The 23,237-nt window shown below is 40.1% G+C and overlaps 2 protein-coding genes across 3 annotated transcripts; one reads left to right on the forward strand and one right to left on the reverse strand.

Annotated features, from left to right (window-relative positions):
- Window positions 1-5: 5 nt before the first annotated feature.
- On the reverse strand, window positions 6-23,231 carry LOC105382873 (protein Lilipod). 2 transcript variants are annotated; one of them, XM_048623252.1, is made up of 11 exons: window positions 22,840-23,231; window positions 22,099-22,363; window positions 20,737-20,964; window positions 19,367-19,432; window positions 8,046-8,198; window positions 5,688-5,872; window positions 4,823-4,981; window positions 4,425-4,604; window positions 4,169-4,220; window positions 3,497-3,653; window positions 6-274 (listed from the first exon to the last, which is right to left on the reverse strand). In XM_048623252.1, the coding sequence occupies exons 1-11, from the start codon at window positions 22,900-22,902 to the stop codon at window positions 127-129; spliced, it is 1,656 nt and encodes a 551-aa protein (XP_048479209.1). In that variant the 5' UTR covers window positions 22,903-23,231; the 3' UTR covers window positions 6-126. The 2 variants fall into 2 exon arrangements, with proteins under 2 accessions (XP_048479209.1, XP_048479208.1); XM_048623251.1 differs by lacking the exon at window positions 4,169-4,220 and having other exon boundaries at window positions 4,373-4,604.
- On the forward strand, window positions 8,563-13,781 carry LOC105382872 (tetratricopeptide repeat protein 12). The gene is made up of 3 exons (XM_011552839.3): window positions 8,563-8,998; window positions 11,633-11,881; window positions 13,169-13,781. Exons 1-3 carry the CDS (start codon window positions 8,720-8,722, stop codon window positions 13,376-13,378), a joined length of 738 nt encoding a protein of 245 aa, XP_011551141.3. The 5' UTR covers window positions 8,563-8,719; the 3' UTR covers window positions 13,379-13,781.
- Window positions 23,232-23,237: the final 6 nt, after the last annotated feature.

Raw genomic sequence — 23,237 nt, forward strand, 5'->3', positions numbered from 1 at the left:
TCGGCTGTAAATTAAGCCATTATAATAACTAGCTACATGCATAAAAATATGTATAGGTACTTAAACAAATCACAGATAAAATATCTCATTATATACAAAATATTCAAAGGTTTAGGTGCCATGAAATTAATCAGGTTTCTCTTTAGGAGATTCAGTAAGGTCGAAGTTGGAGTCGGCAAGGGTGGCAGTTCTATCAGCGGAAGGCCTCGGCGTCAGGCTGGCTGCTACCAGAGGCACAGGCTCAGGATTGAACAGTTCACCTATCCATTTGAACCTAGAAACAAAATTAATAAACATTTACTGGATAGGTTGAATAAGTATAGCGGTTGGACTGCCTTTGATTTCTCCTTGTAAGAGCAGTAGTTTGAGGGGACCGCAAGCCATACTTACTGTTTTATCTGCCGTTGTCACTTCGTTCACGAAAACGTTAATCTGGCCCAACCATTATAGCTGCCTCTGCCTCACATATTTTCAAAATACAGAGTTTATATATGATTAAAAACCTCAATACATCATCATCTTAGGTCTTAAATGTTGGACGTTTTCTTATGCTGCTGACCAAGTAGGGGTTGGGCAGTACTTCACATACCTGTCATTATTTTATCTTTCAACTTATAAATTCCAAAAAGCTAATAGGTACTGGTTAGTAGATATGTACAATGTCGAGGTTTCCTTCCACTATTCATTTCTAGCGAAGAGTTAACATGCAATTGCAAACCAATGTATCAATCCTATTTGAAGTTCATAAGCACGCCTATACTATATGTATCTAATAAATAATAATTATGTTTGTATGATAAACTAGTGTAGAGGACAAACCGGCACAGGTAGCAACTCCAGCCCACTGGACTTGAGGAAGGTCGAGGAGACTATTGTGGTACTCAGAAGTCTATATCCATAAGCGGACGATTACAGCATGATTTAAGTCTGGCTGACTCGTGTCTCAGTGCCTCAACGTTTGCCACTTTATGTTATGCCAAGTAACTATAGGTGAAAACGCTGGAACAGTATTCATTTGAAATCTAGCAGGTATATCTAACTGTGAAATTTGTCTACTAAGTATATCTGTTAGATTATAGTAGGTTTAGGTAGTTGGTTAAAACATGCCAGATTATTAGTCTATTAGGTTTCTACCAGCTAATCCCCGGATATTAGTAACAGTCGGAACGGTCAGCTTTATTATATGTATAGTGGTTAGTGGTAGGCATGAATGTAAATTGCAGGTGGTTAAAAACAGGCAGCACAATGTTTGATCTTTTAGATTTTCGTAGTTCATAACCATAACCGTCCCACTGCAGGTGCATACATTGGCGTTTCTTGATATATCAGGGGAGAAAATTAAAAGGACTGAATAGATTTTCATATGTATTTTTCAATGCAATCTCAACATTTGGTACAAGGTAATACAAAATGTATAAAATCTCTCACGTTTCGCGTCACACATACACACTCCGCATAATAATAGTTAACATTATGAAATTCGCAAACAACTTCACATTTTTAATAGTCTTACAACATTTTAGAAGCACTCTAGTTTTTATAGGGTACGAGAATTAACCAACCTACATACTATTACCAGATAAATATACCTACGATATTCAGTTTGATAACGTATCTTTAGGTACTAAATTTTGAATAAGATCATATCTTTATGGCAATGTAGGTTCGATATCGATAGCAAGCTTAAAGAACTTTATTGGAAACATTTTGTAGATAGGTATTGAATATTTTCATTACATTAACAACGTCTAAACTCTACATATTGTGGAATACATGATATCGTCGGTACCTATATAGCACCAATGATAAATAAATAGTATTTGTTGATTATAGAAACAGACATAGATCAGTATAGGATGCAGCTAAAGTGGATTATAATTACTTCATACAAATATGAATAAGCACAAAAGTTCATTTTGTAGTTGTAATAATTAAAAACTACGGCTACGTTTGTGCGAGTTAGTAATGAAAATACATAATGTAGGCATACTGATGATGATGACAATGAATATGAAATGGATTTCATTTTAGTACATAGCTCGAGCGTAAATTATAGCAGTACCTGCAATAGCCCGAGAGATCTATGGACTAGATCGATTAAATTACATTACACATACAAATATTATTATTAACTCGACGATATTGCAGGCTCTTTGTGATGACTGTGTTGAGGCGTTGAGCAAACCGAAGGGTTATATTATAAAATAAACCTACTTCTAAAAACTAAGAACAGTCTTTAATGTCTTTTCTTTCAAATTATCATACTTGATCACGACTTATAAATAAATAGCCCTACGCACATTTTGTGGCATTACATTTGTGTCACAGTTAATTCATATATTATTTATAATTCATTTACAAAAGACTGCACAAGAAAATTAAATTTAACAAAATGTCATGGCAAATTAAATTACATTTACAGCTAAAACTATAATAATTTTGAATTCCAGAAATTCAACCATAATCATGAATAAATAATCTCGCGACAATAATATACATTCATTAGCAGATTCAGTCTCATCGGTAATAAAACTTTAAAATTAGGACGCTATTCCTCAACAACATTAAAAATATGACACGAAATATATTAATCACTTTAATACCTTATAGTGCTCACTAACCTAAAAGAAATAGGCAAAATAAATGCATTAGTTGTTTATATTAGCTTTGTCTTTTCTATTTTTATTCTTTGTAGCCTTTTTATAAAAAAATATAGCTTACTTTGTCTTTGTTAACTACTTTAATGTAGCTTTTCTAATCGCCCACTATACAGCGAGAGTGTTAAATAGAATATATCTACTTAGTTTACCATTACGAGAATATTTCATAAGTATTTTCTTGTAGACGGCAAATCCATATAAAGTAAAACTAAGACATTTTGTGACTTTCTACTGGATTTGAATCTTGCAACTGCTACTTTGAGATCCCTCTACATTGTTATACAAGAACACGACAAACAAATCATTTACCACCACGGAACAACACTCCAGCACCGTGTTAATAAGGTCAGTTTGCCAACTGCAAGTTTACTCACAGATGAACGTGAATTTGTATGAAGCGGAGAGGTCACCCCTTTTTGCCTTTACTCGTTCAAACGGTGAGAAAACTCGCACTTGACATACAAAGTCGCGGTAGTTGCTACTCACTGCTGCCGCAAACTGTCTGCCTCAGGGCGCGTCGAGATTGTCTCACAGTCAGCCGCTACCAGACTTACATTATCAGATGAGATATTATGTATTAACCGCCTAATTCAACAAACAGCGTATGACTATTAGTACACGATTATAAGCCGATGGTGATAATGCCATGTTAATTATCTCTCAAAAAGGCGTTTGACACACTTTACCTTTCCTACCTCAACTATCAGACCATACAGCCACTGACTGTGAGCGCAACCTTACCCAAAACCCACTTACACCCCTACACTCCACACACAGACAGTCAGTTGTTGAGGAACGACACACAGTGGGCCACCGTGTGCACGTTCTCGACCAACCTGTTGTAGAGTTCGCGGCGAACGCTCGCCGTGAACTTGGACACGAGGCAGAGCGTGACGGTGGCCGCGAAGATCGCGTTGTAGAGTAACACCAGGCGGAAGTTGCCGAGCCACTCGATGCGCCCGAATTCTCCTAGCAGATCGAAGTTCGTTATACCTGTGGAGGGGGAAATTGTGAAATTAATATTGTGTTTTCCTCGCTTTTAAAATCATAAAAAGATTTCCACAAGCCGCAATAGCTCGATGGAGACTAAGCAGCATAGGCCTATTCTATCAAATTCACGTCGAGAATTTAACAGCCTAGTGCACCGAGCACTTGGAGGTCATCAAAGAAGATTGATTAACTATATACGTCCGTCGCTTCCAGGGCCTCAGCGCCTGTCGCTAATTATCCTGGCCAATCCTTTCACCGCGGTGTCCAACCCTAGCTTAGCTCTAGTGTATTCCAATCTCCCACTACAAGACTGACCTAGTATCTTCACGAGCAGCGGCTGCGCAGTACAGTGCAGCAACAACACTGCCTCGGCCGCTATATAGCGGCGTGCGGCTTGCGCCCGGCAGATAATACTCAGCTACTCACCCAACATGTCACTGTACTATTCAACAAGGATCCGTCGATCAAACGTCTTAATACTCATGCTATATTTTACAAAGTATAATGCACTCTCTCACCTAGTATCTTCACGAGCAGCGGCTGCGCAGTACAGTGCAGCAACAGCACCGCCTCGGCCGCTATCAGGCGGCGCAGCGGCGTGCGCCCGGCAGATACTACTTACCCAACATGTCACTGTATGACTGTACTATTCAACAAGGATCCGTCAATCAAACGTCATAGAACTCATGCTACATTTCACAAAGTATAATGCATTCACTCACCTAGTATCTTCACGAGCAGCGGCTGCGCAGTACAGTGCAACAACAGCACCGCCTCGGCCGCTATCAGCCGGCGCAGCGGCGTGCGGCCCGCGCCGGGCAGCACGTGCAGCGCGCGCGCCGTCGTGCCCACGCCCGTGAGCGACGCGCACTGAAGGTACAGGATGAGGAAAGCCTCGAGGGTCGCGCCCGCCCAGCCCAGTTTTGAGAGGGAGGTGAGGCCGAGCGTGAATTGCTGGAATGGGAGAGTTATGAGGTTAGGGTTAGCTGTACAAACTGAGTATGAAAGTTTACGTTTTATCACATACAAAGTGGCGCCTCTAGCGGAGACTATCCTATAACTTTTTACAGATAATATTATGGACAGAAAAACAGCATTAGAATGTTTCACTTATCCAGGTCCCAATTATCCAAGTTTCCCTGTGAATGTCTAAGTAGGTATAGGTGACTCACGCGCGTGTTGAGCGGCGACTTGGCCCCGGTGAGCAGGCCGAGCGTGTTGTGCAACACCAGCAGCACGGTCAGCGTGGTCAGGGCCAGCAGCGCCAGCATCGCGATAGGGTACACCACGTTGCGTTGGAGGGATGAGGTTTTGCGTTGGCTTTCTACTTCCTGGAAATTGTTCAAGTGTATGTTAATGGTATTATTATCTGTAGGTTAAATACGTTTTTAAGTAGGTTACCTACTACACTCGCGATCAATGAAAGCTGTTTCATAAGTCGCTGGAACTTTTTCATTGCTCTCGAGTAGGTATACAATGGGGTGTTTTAAGTGATGACGTGAGCTTTGAAAAACTATCACTATCCCGCTTTTTTTTCTAGCCACGCACATGTGCAATAAGTTAAGATTAGGGCAAGGTCAATTTACCTTTTTCACTAGATCAAGATAAAAAAACTCAACAGAACATTTTTTATGTAGCATTTAGCTCTTTATGGTCGAGGATAATATCCGTAAGAGATAAGCAAATATCTAACCGACGAATATGAATGAAATAAATGCTTCCATATGTTTGATACCACGTCAGTAGGCGGTTATCGTAAATGGTACATTACGTACTTTATGAACTGACGTACATAATGAAGAAGAATGTAAACAATGTAGGTATCTATTATGTTTACTTAGGTATTTATTTAAAATTAAGGATCTATGCAAGTATTCTAACCTACAGACATATACACAAACACTTATAACACCCCTCTTTTTACCCGACTTCCGAGGGAGGAGGGTAATGTTTTTCGATTGTATGTATGTTTGTCTATTTCTTTGTGGCCTCCTGTAGCCTGTTAATAAGCATCCTAACACTGGTTCAAATACCCACCTTCCGTCTCCCAACCACGCTCCTCAGCCTCTCATTCAGGCCGGCTTGCAGCGCTCCATTGCGCAGGCGCAGCAGCGGCGGCGCGAGCTTGCCCACGCCCGGGCTCTTGGACACGTCCATGTCTAGCGGCGCCGAGATGTCGCCGCGGTCCGGGTACATGGGCTCGGGGGATATGTAGCCTATGCCTGTGGGGAAGAGGGGGGGTTAAAAAGAAAAACGTTTATTTACAAAAAGTTTACAAAAACTTCATGCTGGATACAAAGTATACTCGATTAGTAAATTGGAACTTCTGTTTGTGATAGGTCAAGGTTTTGATAGACGATAGCTATCATTTTTAATAGATTACTTTATTGTCGCAACGCAAAGTCTATATTGTTAATTGATATATTCGGCCTTCAATAAAATGTATACTTATGTGTTTCGAGCTACTGAGCTTGTTAGTAATAGAATATGATATAGTATACCTATTTTTAATAATAAATAATATATGCAGTCATCGTCAGTACGTAATAGGATACGCTATACAATGAGATAATGTAAAAGCGTACCTAAATAGAAAAAATATATTATAAGAAACAATAGAATTACGAATGCATCATGCATCTTCAGAATTTTTCGACAGCATTCGTTTTAAGTCAATAAACGATCAATACTTGCATTGTCTAGGGAAGTTATTGTTAACAATCAGTAAACTGAAATATAGCTTACGTTTATTGATATGACTATCACCTACGTACACAAAACAAACATTCCCACTATGCGGTATGAGGTATGAGACTCATGAGCGTCATAGAATATTGCAACTAGAACAATGGAGTTCGTTAGGGTTACAGTTCGACTCAAAGTCTATCCGAATTTAGCGGGAAAGACATCTTAATCCGGATAAAAAAATACTATTGCAATGTACATATTTATCATATTTAAATATGGTGGCAATGGTAAGAGTAAAATCTCATTACTTTCTGGCACCATACATCCATCCACAGCTGGTCATTTCATCAAATAAACACGTTATGTCTAACATCCGCAAAATAACCAAGTGTTGATAGTCAAATAAGGGCTCCAGCTAATTTAAAAATCTCCTTCACTTAAAACCAATTCTTAGTTCTGCAACTCAGGTAGTATAAATGCAAAAAACCTAGCAAAAACAAGATGTTAGTTCTGACATGATCAGGAATCAAGTAGTTATTCGCGTCACGATGCGGTTAAATTCGTCTGACCCAAGGTCGATATTCTAATGAACATGAGGAAACATAATCTGCCTAGTCGTTAGGCATATTATGTACGTAAGTAAGTAGGTAATCTTATCTGAGCGTAATAGCCTTTTTCCTTAAAATTTTAATGCCGGATATGAAATAGTATAGGGGTCAATGATGGCCATTAGCCATGCAATGTTTCACTACATCATTTAAAAGAATAAGATAAGATAAATATGCTAGTCTTAATACCTGCACTGAAAAAACCTACCTAATTCATATTTCAATGTCCTTAGCTATTTGTTATCGGTAGGTTTAATCACACAACTGAGTTATCTAAATCTACATGCACTAAATTACATCTGTGTGTGTTTGTGACGACGTCGTATAATTTAATTCACTAAACAACGTAGGTATATTATTGATCTCCTTATCGCATGTTCTACGAATATTCCACAGACATTACAATAACTTCTGTCGCCAATCAGATAGAGATAATGCGTGCAGAAGCCAAGTATCAGCTGTTAGATATATCTAGACACTAGACAGTCATTGGACCAAATGAACCAGTTTATAATAATGATATCAAATAGGCACATAGAACAACGAGGATGGATAGGCATTATCTAGCATCTCTACTCAGCCTTAGTAGTTGAACATAGCACGCCAAGTGACCCTAGCTACCATTAGGTATCTAAGACATTACGCAAATAAGACCAATTCACCTATATTACATCGTATAATAAAAAATACACCATAGATCTTCTGGATTCAGCGAGTAACTTTATCTAAGACTAGCTGTTCCCGCGCGCTTCGCTTCGCCTTAAAAAGTTTTCCCGAGGGAATTCCGGGATAAAAAGTAGCCTATGTTCTTTCCCAGGGTCTAGACCGTATGTATACCAAATTTCATTCAAATCCGTTCAGTAGTTTTAGCGTGAAAGAGTAACAGACAGACAGACAGACACAGTTACTTTCGCATTTATAATATAAAGTTAGGATTAGGATAATGACCATCGCTGTGATTGAACATCGGCATCCTTCGGTGCGAGGTGAGGAGCGGGTGCAATGTGTCAAAACCGCGCAACGCCATTGCCTCGCGCTGTGCCGCTCGGCCGCTATTGGTCTATTCTCCCCGTCCTCTCTCATCATTCGTCACACCTACCTGTGCTAGTGGCGTTGCGCAGGCGCCGACGCAGCGTGTCCTCCTCCGCGGAGTAGACGTAGTACTCCTCGTCCAGGTCGCGCAGGAACTGCGGCTTCACCAGCACGCCGCCCACCACGCCGAACAGGCGGACGAAGCCCAAGGGCGTGAACACTGGAAAGAGGGCGGAATAGGTTAAGTACATGCAAGATTAAAGAAGAAAAAGTCAAGAGCTTAAAAAAATTATACACGGCTTATTGATTAAAGTATATCTATCAAGATAATATTGTTGGTCTAGTTTCTAATTTCAATCCTCATCACATGGCAGCACACACCTGGATTCTTGATAGGTCTACAAGAACATATCGCAGAACAGGAGCGCTACGGCTAGCGACTAATAGACAACTATCGTATGTATACGTGAGTACAGAGTGGTTCGCTTTGAAGCAGCCCCTCTCACTTCTCGTTAGAGAAGTACCTACTTATGTTATGTTCCTTGCGCTATCATAAGCATTCAGTTTTGGAAATAAGATACGAAATCAAACAGAGGCGAACATTAACCTTCTTCCAAAGAAAACCAAACTCCATTGTTCTCTATGCCCGCAGCCTAGCAACCGTTGCCCGGCACGCCGTTACGTCAATGTCACATTCGTTTTATTTTCAGACACTCGTAAAAACTAAAAACTCTCATCACAATGAGTTTCAACAGCATTCTAAACAATCCGGCTCTGAAGGACCACGAAGAGGAAACGAGAAGTGAGGAATGGAACAACTTCGTCCACAGAGTGGGGGAAGTCTCTAGTTTAGTGAAGGACCTGGCTAGTGGAGACAGGGGCCGAGCTGAAGCAGCTCAGGCACTAGCTGACAAGTATCTTAACGGCAAGATAATCAAAGACGATGACTTGGAGTTGATGATCAAATCTGACCGCACGGTTATAAACAAGAGTGCCTTCCCGTCCGTGTCTGATGGAGCTGTGAGTATAACCTAGTGGTTGGTTAGTGGTGTAGAGGTAAAGTGATAATAAACAGTCCGGTGTCAGGTAACGTTACGTGCAATGAAAGATGACGCTTTAACACGGTATACTGTTCATAATATGCGGTAGAAATACTTAGAAATCGTATAAGGCATTATATTGAACAGAACGTCAAATTGTTGATCAACAAATAATCGAGACAATTTAAAAAATATGCATCTCAAAGTAACTGAGGTGTTTATTTCGAGGACCCTTCTCACTAGCTACGCCGACTGTCAGTCATCGCACTGACCTCGATGGCAGAGGCTCGCACTCAGAACTAGGTTATCATCACTGAGAGGACTATGTGATTGAATAAATACTGGGTCAAACTAATGTGGTGCGGTGCATTTCAAATTGTAGTCCTAACACTTGGTTTAATGTAATCTATTGAATTCGAAAGAGAAAATCTAAGTATACTGAGTTGTTTGTTACATGTTTGTATTATTGTTTTCTATGTTCTAATACTTTCTCTGTTGAGCTGAAATACTTGAGGAAAATTATCACTTAGCCATATTGCTAAAGTAAGTTGAGTTGTGTTGCGTAGACTAATGGTCAGGTTCCCACTTCCGAGTGGCTATTCAACTATAATTATAATCTACGATAAAAATAACTTACTATTTATATGGCCGGTTCCACAGCTATTCAATCATAAATCGCTTGCCTATATAATAAACTCTACATCTCAGATTAACTACTGCGATGCATCTCTTTATTTTTGTCTGCCTCACGAAAAAAAACACAGAACAAAAACGAGTGGACTATTCGGGCGTCACTAATGGCGTACGTTTTTTGTCCGTCAGCAGCGTTACAAAAACATTTACCCAACGCCCGAACGCTCGTTATTAACATTACATAAACGAAATTCAAGAGCACAAACTTTTATTATTAGTCCAGCGAGCCAATGCACCCGCGCGCCGCTTATCAGCGAAAGCAATTTGGCCGTGTACTGATGCCACTATTAATATAATCGTCTATCTACTGCCATTGTCTTCTACCAAGTTCTATTTCTGCGACCACCTACATTTTCAAGGTGACTGTTTGTGTGTTTGTGTATGGATAGAGTTGAAGCGAGTCAATGCCCGGTTCTGTGGCAGTAAACTTGTTTTGCTTACAATCTTTGTGTATACGCATTGCAAGTCGGGCTTCAGCTAGCTAAAGTCAGACATGACGAGACTCTTAAAAAGATTCTACCAACGTATAATAATCAAACCACAGACGGCAGTTAATATTTCGATTTCGATTATAATAATCTAATCTGGTTATCAACAAAATAAAACTCTTTCTAGAAACGGTCGATTAATGCAATCAGCTTAAGTGAAGTTATATTAATATAGGTGACGGTACCTATGTGAATTATTAAGCAGGACAACATCATAAATCTAGGGCATTTATAAGAAAAATCAATAAGTATCTGAAAATCAATAATCATTGTGAATAAGTAGTAAAAGTTCTATTAATCTGTAAACAAACTAGATGGTAGAGCATTATTGCTACAATGCAGGCAATTGTAATTTTGATTATGCTCAATATACCTACAACGAAATTTAGGTACCTACCTTACCTACTGAGTAGATAATATATGTAGTAGATACTTAATTTATGGATGGAAATTCTGAATGGGGAAGTTTGCATTCACATGTAGGAAGATAAAATAAAATAAAAACACAGGCACACCTGTTAGCCTGTTACCCTGGTAGGCAATAATCCTATTTTCATAATGAGCCGAGTCAGGCTAAAACTGAACTCCAGTGCATTGCCCTTGCACTATGTACACCCGGCGTCATACGCAACATCGTAATGAATCGCATCTCGATAAAACTCTTGTAACAAAGAGACAAAGGCGATTGGTCAACTTTGGCTCATAGAAGATTGATTTTTAAAACCAATCCTGCCACAACACACCGTTATCCCTGTGTTATGTAAAAAATTAAGTATCAGTTAGCATAAAAGGAACAAAGATGGCTATCTCTGTTCTGTGCTCGCATAGAGATGAACATTCAACTTTCACACATAATGAAATATTTGAACCATGAGTGCATCGCAGCATGCCACTGTGGTGGGAGAAAGTTAATAAGATATTTAATGAACTAAACACATAGTTGAACCTCTATTTCCGTAGCGATGGAGAGTTTCTACTAGTGAATTGGATTCAATATAAGAGAAAACGCAAGGCATTCAAGCCTTGAATAGAGTTATATTGTCTATTTTAATGTCCTATACATGATAAAGCGACTAGAAATGGAAATGTGCCAGTCACAAATCATGTAAACTTTGAACGGGGTGATGGGCCGTTTGTGGCAACCATAACTAGAGGCCTGTGTGCAGTTAATAGGCTGAAGAGCTAATAAATAATACAGATTTTATAAGTCCTATGATACCAACACAAAATAAGCTAGATAGGCCTTCTGGCATGAAGTATCTAATACAAAAATAACAGGTGACGACTGACCAAATATTTATCAGACACTGGCACGTGAAATGGTCTCCACGTGAAATGAGCCAAATCACAAGCTAAATACGACCTTCACCCCACGTGCGCTATAATCAAATTTGACGCCAGCTTTTAATTAATTAAGGCTTATATTTATTTAGCAGGGTGAGGTGAGTAAAGAAGCTTGGATGGCAGAGATGAGTAAGGATGCCGAGCGCCGCTTCTTGGACAAGCAAATTCGTAAGGAGAAGGCAGATACGTTCAAGACTCAAGCGATGAAGGCGTTTAGACGACAGGAGTATGACCGGGCCCTGTCCTGCTACAATAAGGCTATAGAACAAATAAAGGACAACTCTAATCTTTACTGCGATAGAGCACTCACTAACATCAAGCTTGGCAATTTTGAAAAGGTAATGATAATAATAAGTGTTATTGATGTTTACGTTACATGAGTCGGTAGTAAATGGACGTAGTCACCCGCCACATAAGTGATACAGCTGAAGTCACCGCCACCGTCATTATAGTAATTTATCAAAACAATTAATTATTTTATCTCAAGGCTCGTAGAACAATTTTGTTCTGATATATCTGAACTCTTGACACCGTTAGTAACTAGTCTGATTACATGAGTGCTAATTTTAGTTCCTTCACGGTTAATTTACAAAAAGTACGGTCATTTACGAAGCAACGAAAATGTAAACAATTGCCACAATTAAAATCATCTTCATAAGATGCATATTTATATAATTATGTAGACGTACAGTAGTGAGTACATTCAAAAATAGGTGTACATCATAATAAATTAATATCGCTCCAAATAATTACAAGACTTTTAATGAAGTCACTTGAGAATGTAAATAATTGGGCACCACTGCAGGTGAGTGTCCCACGTGCATTGCAATCATGTTAATGCTACCTATTCCATCTACTTCAAATTAATGAGACCATGCGCCGATCCACGGTGTGCCAACGTGACCACTTCATCTATAATGTTTCTTAAAACATAGAATATAAAGATGGTTTTAGAAAAAAAAAACGGTCATGCAGACACTGACTGTAAATATGAAACGGTAATTTGATAGAATCGCCAATATCCGTGCACTAGTTTCTTATCAAAAACTTTTACATTAGAGGCATAATAATGTAGTCTGCTAATTGAAACTTCTAAAATTCCAGATATAAAAATTCCGCCATATAATATTTAAAAAAAACATTTTAAGAACTAATAGGTACCTATACCTAACTTAAGTTTTACCTGAATGTAAATTTTATGCGCTTCTGTAAGTATTGCACGACTCAATTTTTAATATTAAAATATCTTCAATTCTTCACGGTTATCCGTGGCATGTTAATTAGTTTTTAAACGACTTTCAGTAATGTGCAAATTTCTTTCACTGTCTACACTCCAGGTGCCAGGTAGGTAGGTAGGTACATCGCAACCTATCAGTTACTTTCCTACATTCGTAATTCACAGAATACTGTTATAGAGTTCCGGGCCGGGTAATTTGAATAAAAGAAACAGAAAGACTTCAGTTTAGGAGATTGCGATTTTTATTTCACCGTTGCAAGCTGTGAATGTAATTTAAATCCGTTATTTTGACGTCATAGCACCGGATATGCCTGAAGATAGCTAGCAAGCTTCCTTTTCTGAAAGACTTAATTTAAAACAATAAACTTTTTAGTTCTTTTGTTTTAAGGTGTTGCCCGATTGTGACTGGGCTCTTCGAATCAACGAGAAATCTTTTCGCGCGCGCCTCTACCGCGCCCGAGCGCACAAAGAACTAGACGACATAGACAACCTAGAGGAATGCACCAAAGAGCTTGAAGAAATGTTTCCTCAGCACAAGGAATTGATAACCTTCTTCATGAAGACCTCAAAGGAAGAAGATTCTGAAGAAGATGACTGAGTTGTTGGATAGTTGAAGAACTTTATTTAACTATATTTTTTCCATGTTCAACAGAAATATTGAATTGAATACAGCTAACATGTTTGGTTAGAGCTAGATTGTAGCACTCGATACTATCGCTATCTCTATACAACACCAAAGTTCTGCATATGAAATGTTAATTTAGCAGCGCTCAATTCAGAACTCGAAAGCTGTTTAACATAAATTTATTCATATTGTTCAGTAGTGCTAGTCTTTGTTATTCCTATTTCGTTATTGTCATTAGGTCTTTGAATACATATTACAGTTTCGTGCTGTGCTAACGTGCCCCAATTTGTACACAAAACCTACCATTGAATTTGCTTAAGTTTATTTCGATGTTATTAATAGTCGTCCTAAAATAAATAAGTAATTATTGAGTCAATAACTTTTTATCTTCCTTGGGACCTTGCACCGACTGATATAGCAATGTACCCACGTGCTCTAATGAGATAAGCAGTGGCGGATTAAGAGCATCGGAGGCCCTAAGCACAAAGCCTGTGTAGGCCCCTAATTTAGAAAAATTTGTTCCTTGAAAAAGTGTGACAAAACAGTACAATAGCTAAAACGTCCTATAACTTTTCTACAAAAAAGGATGGAAAACATTTTTTTTTTAATTTGCTTGCCTTAAAGGCCTACGACAAGCGCAAGTATCACCACAGTTACAACTCGCAGGTACGCCGAGCTATCACACGGCACATTTAAGTACCTACGCGCAAGCCTCATTTTTAACCGACTTTGAAAAAAGGAGGAGGTTCTCAATTCGTCTGTATGTTTTTTTATGTATGTTCACCGATGACTCCGCCGTTTATGGACCGATTTTGAATTTTTTTTTTATGTAGGTATTGGGTTGAGCTCAGGGGTGGTCCCTTTTTTCAGAATTTTATTCTACCCCCAAGGGTGGGTAAATGGGGTAAAAATAGGGTATGAATTTCCATTTTGAGCACCTTTTAACCGATTCTAATCAAATTTAGAACGTAAATAATGTTATTAATACAAAAAAATATGATGGTGACCTTGAGCTGATCTCATGATGGAAACGGAAGGCAGTCAAGGGAACTCCTCAACGGTATATATCAACTACATACCTCGTGTTTAGGCTTGAATGATTCGCATTGACTAGCAGGACGTATTGGAATCATTTACATCTTACTTTTGATTGAAAATAATTATTGCAAATAAACTAAAAACAATAAATTAAAATAATAATAATTTAAAAAAATACTTACCGACTTCATAAAACCACTATCAATCTTTTTTTTTTTAATTATTATTTTATGGTCAAATTCGTCGGCGTGGAAACTGGAAACAATGTTTCCCAATGAGGAACTATTTCTTCTACTGGTATATTTTCAATGTTTGCAAACAACTAGAATTTTTTCACTAGAAAAAAGTCTAGTTGCCTGCTATACCCAAAAATCGGCGGGGTTAGCGCGGTATACAGTTTTACCACCCATTCGCACAGTATTCCATGTACCTACAGTACAAGCCGGCCTGTACAGTTAATACTGTGGTGATACTGGTGATCACCCGCCACCAGGACCCGAGGTGTGCGGGGTTGCGCAGCCGGAATTACGAATCCGGTTGTTTGGACCAGGGTAGGTACTACGGGCGTCCGGATCTCGAGCCCTCCACTTGCTAGTGGATCCGGACTTTGGTATGGATTCGTAGTGGCGCGTGGTTAGCTACAGGGGGGGACAACGTTCGTCTGCCCGGTAAGCTAGTCACCGGGCGTCTCCCCCGCGCGCAGCTAGTGGCTCAAGTAGCGGTTTAGGACGAAAGCTGTTGATGGGAAAGAGTCACGGGGCACGTGAGTTTCCCTTATAGTTGGTCCGACGTCAGTTGGACCGACATCTCCGGTGCTTGACTGGATATCAAGAAGTGCGTGACAGATAGGATGCGCCGGCCGACCCAGCTGTGTAGGCTCCATGGGTAGACATGTAGGTCACTAGTGTGTCGGGAGGTGAGCGCGCATTACAGCTCCGGTACCAGACTGGAGTTCTGGCAAATGGCTTCTCGATTGTCCCTAGTGTGGATCCAAACACGAGTGCTCCGGATGGAATACGGGAAGTGAGCGTGCTATCAACAGCTCCGGCACCTGTCAGGACATCAGGGAGGGGTCTCACCACCCCGAAGCGACTCTCCTTGTGAGTACTGTGGCTATACGCTGCAGCGGCTAGATCCACTGCTCCATGGATCCCTGATGTCAGACTGCCGTCTGAATGAAGCTATAGTGCCTGTAGTTTATGACCAAGTCTTCGGGAATTACAGGTCACTATAAATATATCACGTAGTTCGAAAATGGGTATCCCGTGGTGATACTTACGCGTGTGGCAGGCCCTTTACCTACCACACGCACGGTATTCCGTGTTTAAGCCGGCCTGCGCAGGCAAAACTGTGGTGATACTTACGCGTGTGGTAGGCCCTTTACCAACCACACCCACGGTATTCCGTGTTTAAGCCGGCCTGCGCAGGCAAAACTGTGGTGATACTTACGCGTGTGGTAGGCCCTTTACCAACCACACCCACGGTATTCCGTGTTTAAGCCGGCCTGCGCAGGCAAAACTGTGGTGATACTTACGCGTGTGGTAGGCCCTTTACCAACCACACCCACGGTATTCCGTGTTTAAGCCGGCCTGCGCAGGCAAAACTGTGGTGATACTTACGCGTGTGGTAGGCCCTTTACCAACCACACCCACGGTATTCCGTGTTTAAGCCGGCCTGCGCAGGCAAAACTGTGGTGATACTTACGCGTGTGGTAGGCCCTTTACCAACCACACCCACGGTATTCCGTGTTTAAGCCGGCCTGCGCAGGCAAAACTGTGGTGATACTTACGCGTGTGGTAGGCCCTTTAATCAGAGCAAACTCATTACATCGGACATATTGTGGACGAATAAAATATAGGTATAAAATGAAACAGCAGCAGAGGATGGGGGCCCCTGGAGGCCCGGGGCCCCAAGCACGTGCTTGTCGTGCTTATAGGTTAATCCGCCACTGGAGATAAGGAAAGCGAAAGTAGAATTATTTCTAGTAAGAAAACTTATATTCATCCAATAAATTTGTAAGTAATTAAATTTCCAAATTATAATGAATAAACAATATGAATAAAGTAAATTAGTACTGTAGAAGTATATAACGGTAAAGTTCGAAATTTGTCCCATGTTACAGATACATTTAAGTAAAATTGATAAATGTACGTGGTCTTCGACTGTACGGCACACAAAGCGTAGGCAATTTGTGGGAAGTGGAAACTAGTGATGTAACGAATGTGTGTTTTTGAACATTCGCGAATGCGAATATCTGAAATCGATATTCGCGAATGCGAATGCGAATATTCAGTTTGTGTTCAAATATGACGCTATTTGTATGGTTTGGTGGCAGTCTCATACTGAACGAGGTACCTACGTTCTGTTCGAGGCGCATTCCGAATCAGACTACTATAGACAGAACACTAGTCACAATTTTTTTTAAGTAGTTACACCTTTTGAAGCCTCTTTAGTCGAGCTAGCTTTAGTGATCGTACTGAGGTTAAGCAACACATGACACGGACAGCGATTGGATGGGTGACCGATTTCAAGTGTTTTTTTTCTGGACGCTTCCTTGTTTCCGACGGCACGTTAAGCCGTGGGTCCCAGTTGCTGCTTCGGCAGCAGTTGTTAAGCCTAGTCAGAGGCCTTCGGGCAGCTTAAAAACATCTGACAGTCGGGTTGCCCACTTAGGGCCGGCGGCGCACACTGCCGGCACGGCATGGCATAGCAGGGCAAAGGTTTTTATTACTAATGAAGTTATTTTGATTCTTATTTCATCATATTAGAATTCAAGTTACTTTATTTGGATGCCACGATGTCGCGACGTGTCGCAGGATGCTGCAGCACGATGCGGCACGCCGCAGGATGTCGCGGCGCGCCATTGCATCCCGCGAGGCTTATGCGTCACTTTGGGATCGAGGAATTATTCAAAAATTCTAAATTGAAATTTCCGTGCCATGCCGTGCCCGCAGTGGGCGCCGCCGGCTCTAAGTGGGCATTGGGCAACTTCCTCACTAGGCCAGCGTAGTGGACTAGGTCTAAACCCCTTCCTTCATTGGAATGAGACCCGTGCCCCAGTAGTGAGGACGTGATGGGTCGTGAATGTCGTGATGATGACACTATATTTAGCCTTGTAACTGTTACGACACATTGCGACTGTGTGCGGTACGGTGTCTGAGTGTGTCACACTCTAATCACACAATATAATAATAAGGCTGACAGTGACACTGACACGATTACCTACGGGTGCTCTAATAGATTTCAGTGCGTATCATACCCCATCCACACGCTCGGCGAACAATGGCAAACAGCAAACAGCAAACAGCAAACACTGACGTGTGGATGGGTGTTTGTCGTTGTTTGCCTGTTTGTGTTTGTGTTCGGCATCGGTGTCGGTTTTTCTTGCCAGATCAAAGGATGTTCGGCAAACAGTTCGCTACGTATCCACACGTCTGGCAGCGATCAGTATGCGCGCTAGCATTGCGGGAGGCGGACGTATCAACTTGCTACACTTTTTCGTTGGCGCGCATTTTTTTTTATGTATGTTCACCGATTACTCCGGCGTTTATGAACCGATTTTGAAAATTCTTTTTTTTTTGTATTGGGTTGAGCTCCCAGGTGGTCCCATTTTTTTTTCAGAATTTTATCTCACTCCTAAGGGTGGGTAAAGGGGTAAAAACAGGGTATGAATTTCCATTTTGGACACATATTAACCGATTCTAATGAAATTAAAAACATAAATATAGTTCTTGTAACAAAAAAATATGATGGTGACCTTGAGCTGATCTGATGATGGAAACGGAAGGCAGTCAAGGGAACTCCTCAACGGTATATAGCAACTACCTCGTGTTTAGGCTTGAATGATTCGTATTGATTAGTAGGACTTTTTGGTATCATTTGCATCTTACTTTTGATTAAAAATTATTGCAAATAAACTAAAAACTATAAAATAAAATAATAATTAAAAAGAAGAAGTCAGTTTTTTTTTTTATTATTATTATTATCCCACCATCGTCTTTGCTTTCTTCTTATTTTCTTTTTTTCTTTCTCTTGTTTTAATTTATATAATAAAAATATGTCAACCCGAAAGTAATAGCTCGTCGTCCGCCGTGTTTGCCGGTTCGGAATGTTATGAGCGTTCGCCGAGCATGTGGATGGCTGTTTGTGTTCGGTGATTGTGGTTGGTGTTTGCGACTTTGTTTGCTGTTTGCCGTGTTTGTGACAAACAGCAAGCGTATGGATGGGGCTTCAGAAGGCTGTCTCAATTTTATTCCGAGATTTGCCAAGTGGATACGAACTTACGAACTCATCCGACAGATTTATTATTATAAATAATAGGTACCAAATGAGAAAGTAAGGGTAATAATGTGATTAACAAGGTTACTTGTAATATTCGCAAAACATTCGCATAAAATTTTGCGAATGCGAATGCGAATATCCAAAAACATGCGAATATTCGCGAATGCGAATGCGAATATTCGTTACATCACTAGTGGAAACATAAATAATGTCGGTACTAAGACTGATAGTGTTTCAAAATGAATAAACATAGGGTGTAGGACTAGTACTGCATAGAATTACGGTCAAATTCATTCGCAAAATTTACATTTGCTTTTGATATGCAGGACATAGTAATGTAAGTAGGTAGGACACTGTTACGGATTCCAGAAGCATCCACAGGTCGCGTCTCCAATCATTATGTGATGGCTCGACTGCCCGACTGATACCTACTATTCTACGATATGATATGTAATACGAGTAAAACGGAGTGCATTTAATACTTGACAATATTATGAGATAAAGGTCCGCATTTCGGAATAAATCAACAGTGAATCGAGAAATACATTTTGGATTTAAAAGATTTTGAGCAATTTAAAACTAGGAATATTCTTGTGTACGTCAGCCAGAAAGGTGCGAAAAAATATAATTATTATAACTTACCAAGGAGCATAAGGACGCCGACAAACGACACACACGAATACAGGAATGGCAGGTACGTCCACAGACCTGGGGGAAACAAAAACGTTAAATTGCAATACTCTAATGTTACATTAACATTGTTGTATTTTTTAAGAACGGTGCCTAATATTTTTCAAGTCAATAGTATTTTTAACCCCCTAATACTGCACATAGAGACAGCTCTGCTATCCAGTGTAACAGGGTGTTTATACGAAAATCGGATTCGAAGAGTCGCTGGTGTCAGATACATAGGTAGACAATGAAGAAGACATCGTCATTAGGTAGCTGTAGGTACTTGATGAGCCACGATGCTAAACCCTAGTCTAGTGCTTGTGTTTTTCACCGACACGATAAGGAGACTAATATTGCCTTCTGCCGGGGTGCACAAGCCCACCTTACCCTGGCCAGTCAGCAATTGGCCACTGATCTGACTGGCTAATCTAAATCTAGAGCTAGACCAGCTCTAGTGCTTGCCGATACGCTAAGAAGAAGACAAGCCGCTGCATCATAAATCAGATGTGGATTTCACTCAGATGGCGTGCCTTGCGAGTTGTAAACATATCGCTAAAAGTGCATTTCGATTGACACATTCCTCGGTACTCATAACAATATTTTCAGCTGAATCCCCGGCACATAGCAACTAACATTGACTTTCATAAACAGACATGGCCGGCGCGCTTCACAGACAATTAAACACATAGACCACCGATTATTCGATTCAGTTCCATGCATTATATTTGGTCATCCGTCTGGAAAGTTACTTGTCTAATGAGCCTTTTGTTTGGCTCAAACATGTACCAATATGTCTTTTGATTATAAAGAGCTCATAAAGAGGTATCTCAATTATTTTTCAATGTTTACTCCATTATGGATGTAGATACGGCGGCGTATATGTATTTATCTCAATAAATGAAGCATTACCTACATGTTATATGTACTTCTGGAAGCATAACAATAGCTAGTCCACAGCCAGAGCTAGTCTTTAGGTAAATAAAATATGTAGAGTATTGTAGGGTTCAGTGGTTCAGACTACATAGTTTTAGTTGTATTACACAATTGGTTTTGGTATGTCTGGTAACATTGGCTCTAAGCTCATAATTTACAGCTACCGGCTTACTGTTACTACGTGTCTGTAATAGTTTGTATTCCCACGCAAATCTTGCGAAATTATAAGTTTCATTCATGGAATAACTTTGTGTCTATTCTTGATTCATGGACACGTTCATAAATATATGGTTCCGTGTTACATGCATTAACCATTTGCCTTCCGAATCCCTGCCTATTAGCACAATACGTGTGCATCAGGCATGACGGCGTCACAATCAGTAGGTATTCCGCCGGTAAGTACTTACTCAACAAAGCATCAATACTGGAGCGGTCCCCCTCCAGCCAGGCGGATATGACGTAGGCGAGGCCCAGCATGGCGACGCCCAGCAGGGCCAGCACCGTGAAGGTCTCGTACACGCGGCCCCGCAGCCCGCGGCACCCCGGGAACCCCGACGACTCCGAGAACAAATACGCGAACGGAAGGAACACGAACAGCGACAGATTTGAAAATAGAAACACGTGGTTCCATAGACCTGAAACAAAAGAAAATCGGTTTAGCGGGATGTTGGTGGATTGACTCCCCAGAAACAAAAGATCGGTTAGAGGAGTGATGTTCTTGGCTTGACTCCTCACTTGTTTGAGTGAAAGTCGCTTGTTGCGACTAGGTATTTGCGGTTAAGTAAACAGCGTTCGTTCAGCCAGGTGTACCTACTTCGTACCAACTAGGTGGCTTTAAAATTTATGGTGTGCAAATAGTACATTCTAAGGCGCAGGCGACACGATCAATACGTCAACCTTGAAAATTTTCTTTGTTGTTATTTTTGGGTTTGATAACGTAGGGGACATTCATAAAGGTGCAAATTCAATACGCCAGGTGCTGGCATTTTCGGACCCTCCGTAAATAATAAATTAGGATACAATAGTCTAGAATTCTACTCTACAGTAAGTAAGCCGGTGCAATATGTAGGTACGTTTCAGACGTTATGAGAACCAGAAGCGGTAATTAAATGCATTGAACATGCAACTAGAATAATACCTAGTTGCACCACATCTTATCATGATCTTAATCATGTAAAAACAGTGTCTAAGTACTGAGACGTTATTGTATACAGTTTAGACTCATGTTCGTTTGTACTGAAGGCACTGAATTTTAATATTAAAATAAAAGTTGTACTCATAAAGTTAGCTAGGTAGGTATTTGTAGAAGGTGTTTGGCATAACGTACAGACAGACTTCTCTACTATTTTGGTTATTGACGTTTTACAAACATAATATATCAATATGTTTCTGGCCTTGAAAACAGATTGCTGATGCAATGAAATTATTTATTACAGCATAAAATAATATTTATTCAGCGAAATGGAAAGAAAGCAAGGCAAGAAGGTTTGTCTGACAGGGGATCCTGCTCAATAGTATCCATGGAAAATTAAAGGGGAAACAGGACTAGGACATGAATTGTAGTAAAAAAGTAGGAATTTTCTGGGATAGCTAAAAAGTTACAAATCTAAAAATTATCTCTGACATGCAGTAAATTTCAGGGTAAAAATAATAATAATCTCAAAGCTGATGGGTTAAGGAAGAGATCATGTAGGTATATGTCATAAATGTAAGCATAAATTAACATGAAGTGGTGCAGTGCAACAGGATTAGGATTTAAATTCAAATACCTTGGATGAGGGAGCTGTTGAGCCACTTCACATAATAGCTGTTGGGGTACAGTATGAGCACTTCATTGCTGACAATGGACACCGGCAGCAAGAGTGCGGAGCCGAGCGAGACAGCCAGAGCGAAGGTGCACAGCCACAGGCTGATGCGGTACACCTTCACCTCGTCCTCGTCCCCCATGAAGTAGTCTTCACCATCTCGCCGTCGAAACTTCTCAATCAGCACAAATGAGAAGAGGTACAGTAATATGAACAATAGTAGAAATATCTGAAACAATAAAAGTTTTGTGTAGGAAGGATTGGTTAAGGTTCATAGACACAGTGTAGTAGAAAGTATTATAGTTAAATTAAAGTATAAGTACCCCAAATCTATCGGATCAATCATGCTGAATTTCATACTTTCAACACCATTTGCTGGACATTTCTGTAGGACCCTAAGTTGTTAGGATTTTATTATAATGAGCAGGTTTGTCTAATTAACTTAAAATCAAGGACATTCAGGAGCATGTAAACTATGTTTTAGAATGGACCACTTAATGAAACTTAACTGCAGAAACCCAAACACAGTTGTAATAAAAAAACAGTTACATGGAGACAAATTTGGCCTTTGTCTAAAATATGCATGGTAAAGATGCCACCCAATAATCGAAATCTCCGGATTCTTCCAATGTTTAGGAAGTACTTTTACGTCCTAAATAAATGTGAAACTTGGCAGGTCAGCGAAGTAAATAACAAGCTACTTACGATTTGTTCCCTGACATTGTTGTGGAAGATCTGCTCCCGCAGGTCTGCTTCATCATCATCCATTGTTCCCCATCAACTGTTTACCTCTTGATAGATATCACTTTAATATTTAACGAGTTAAACACGCACTTCATTTTTCACAGTGATGAGAGACGTTTAATAAACACGTTCTACGAGAAACACATTAGGAATACAATGATATTAGTACCAAACACAACTAAGCAGCTCTGAACAGCATTAAAATTAACAATCTTTCACTAAAATACCACGCACAATAATTTTTTGTCGAAGGCAACAATCAGCTGATAGATTTTGTTCAAGTAATTTGTTGATTGGAAATTGAAATTTGAATGACTGACTGACGTGACGGAAAGAAATTGACTGAAATGATAAGTGAA

The sequence above is a fragment of the Plutella xylostella genome, chromosome 9 (assembly GCF_932276165.1).
Source record: "Plutella xylostella chromosome 9, ilPluXylo3.1, whole genome shotgun sequence".
Taxonomy (NCBI): domain Eukaryota; kingdom Metazoa; phylum Arthropoda; class Insecta; order Lepidoptera; family Plutellidae; genus Plutella; species Plutella xylostella.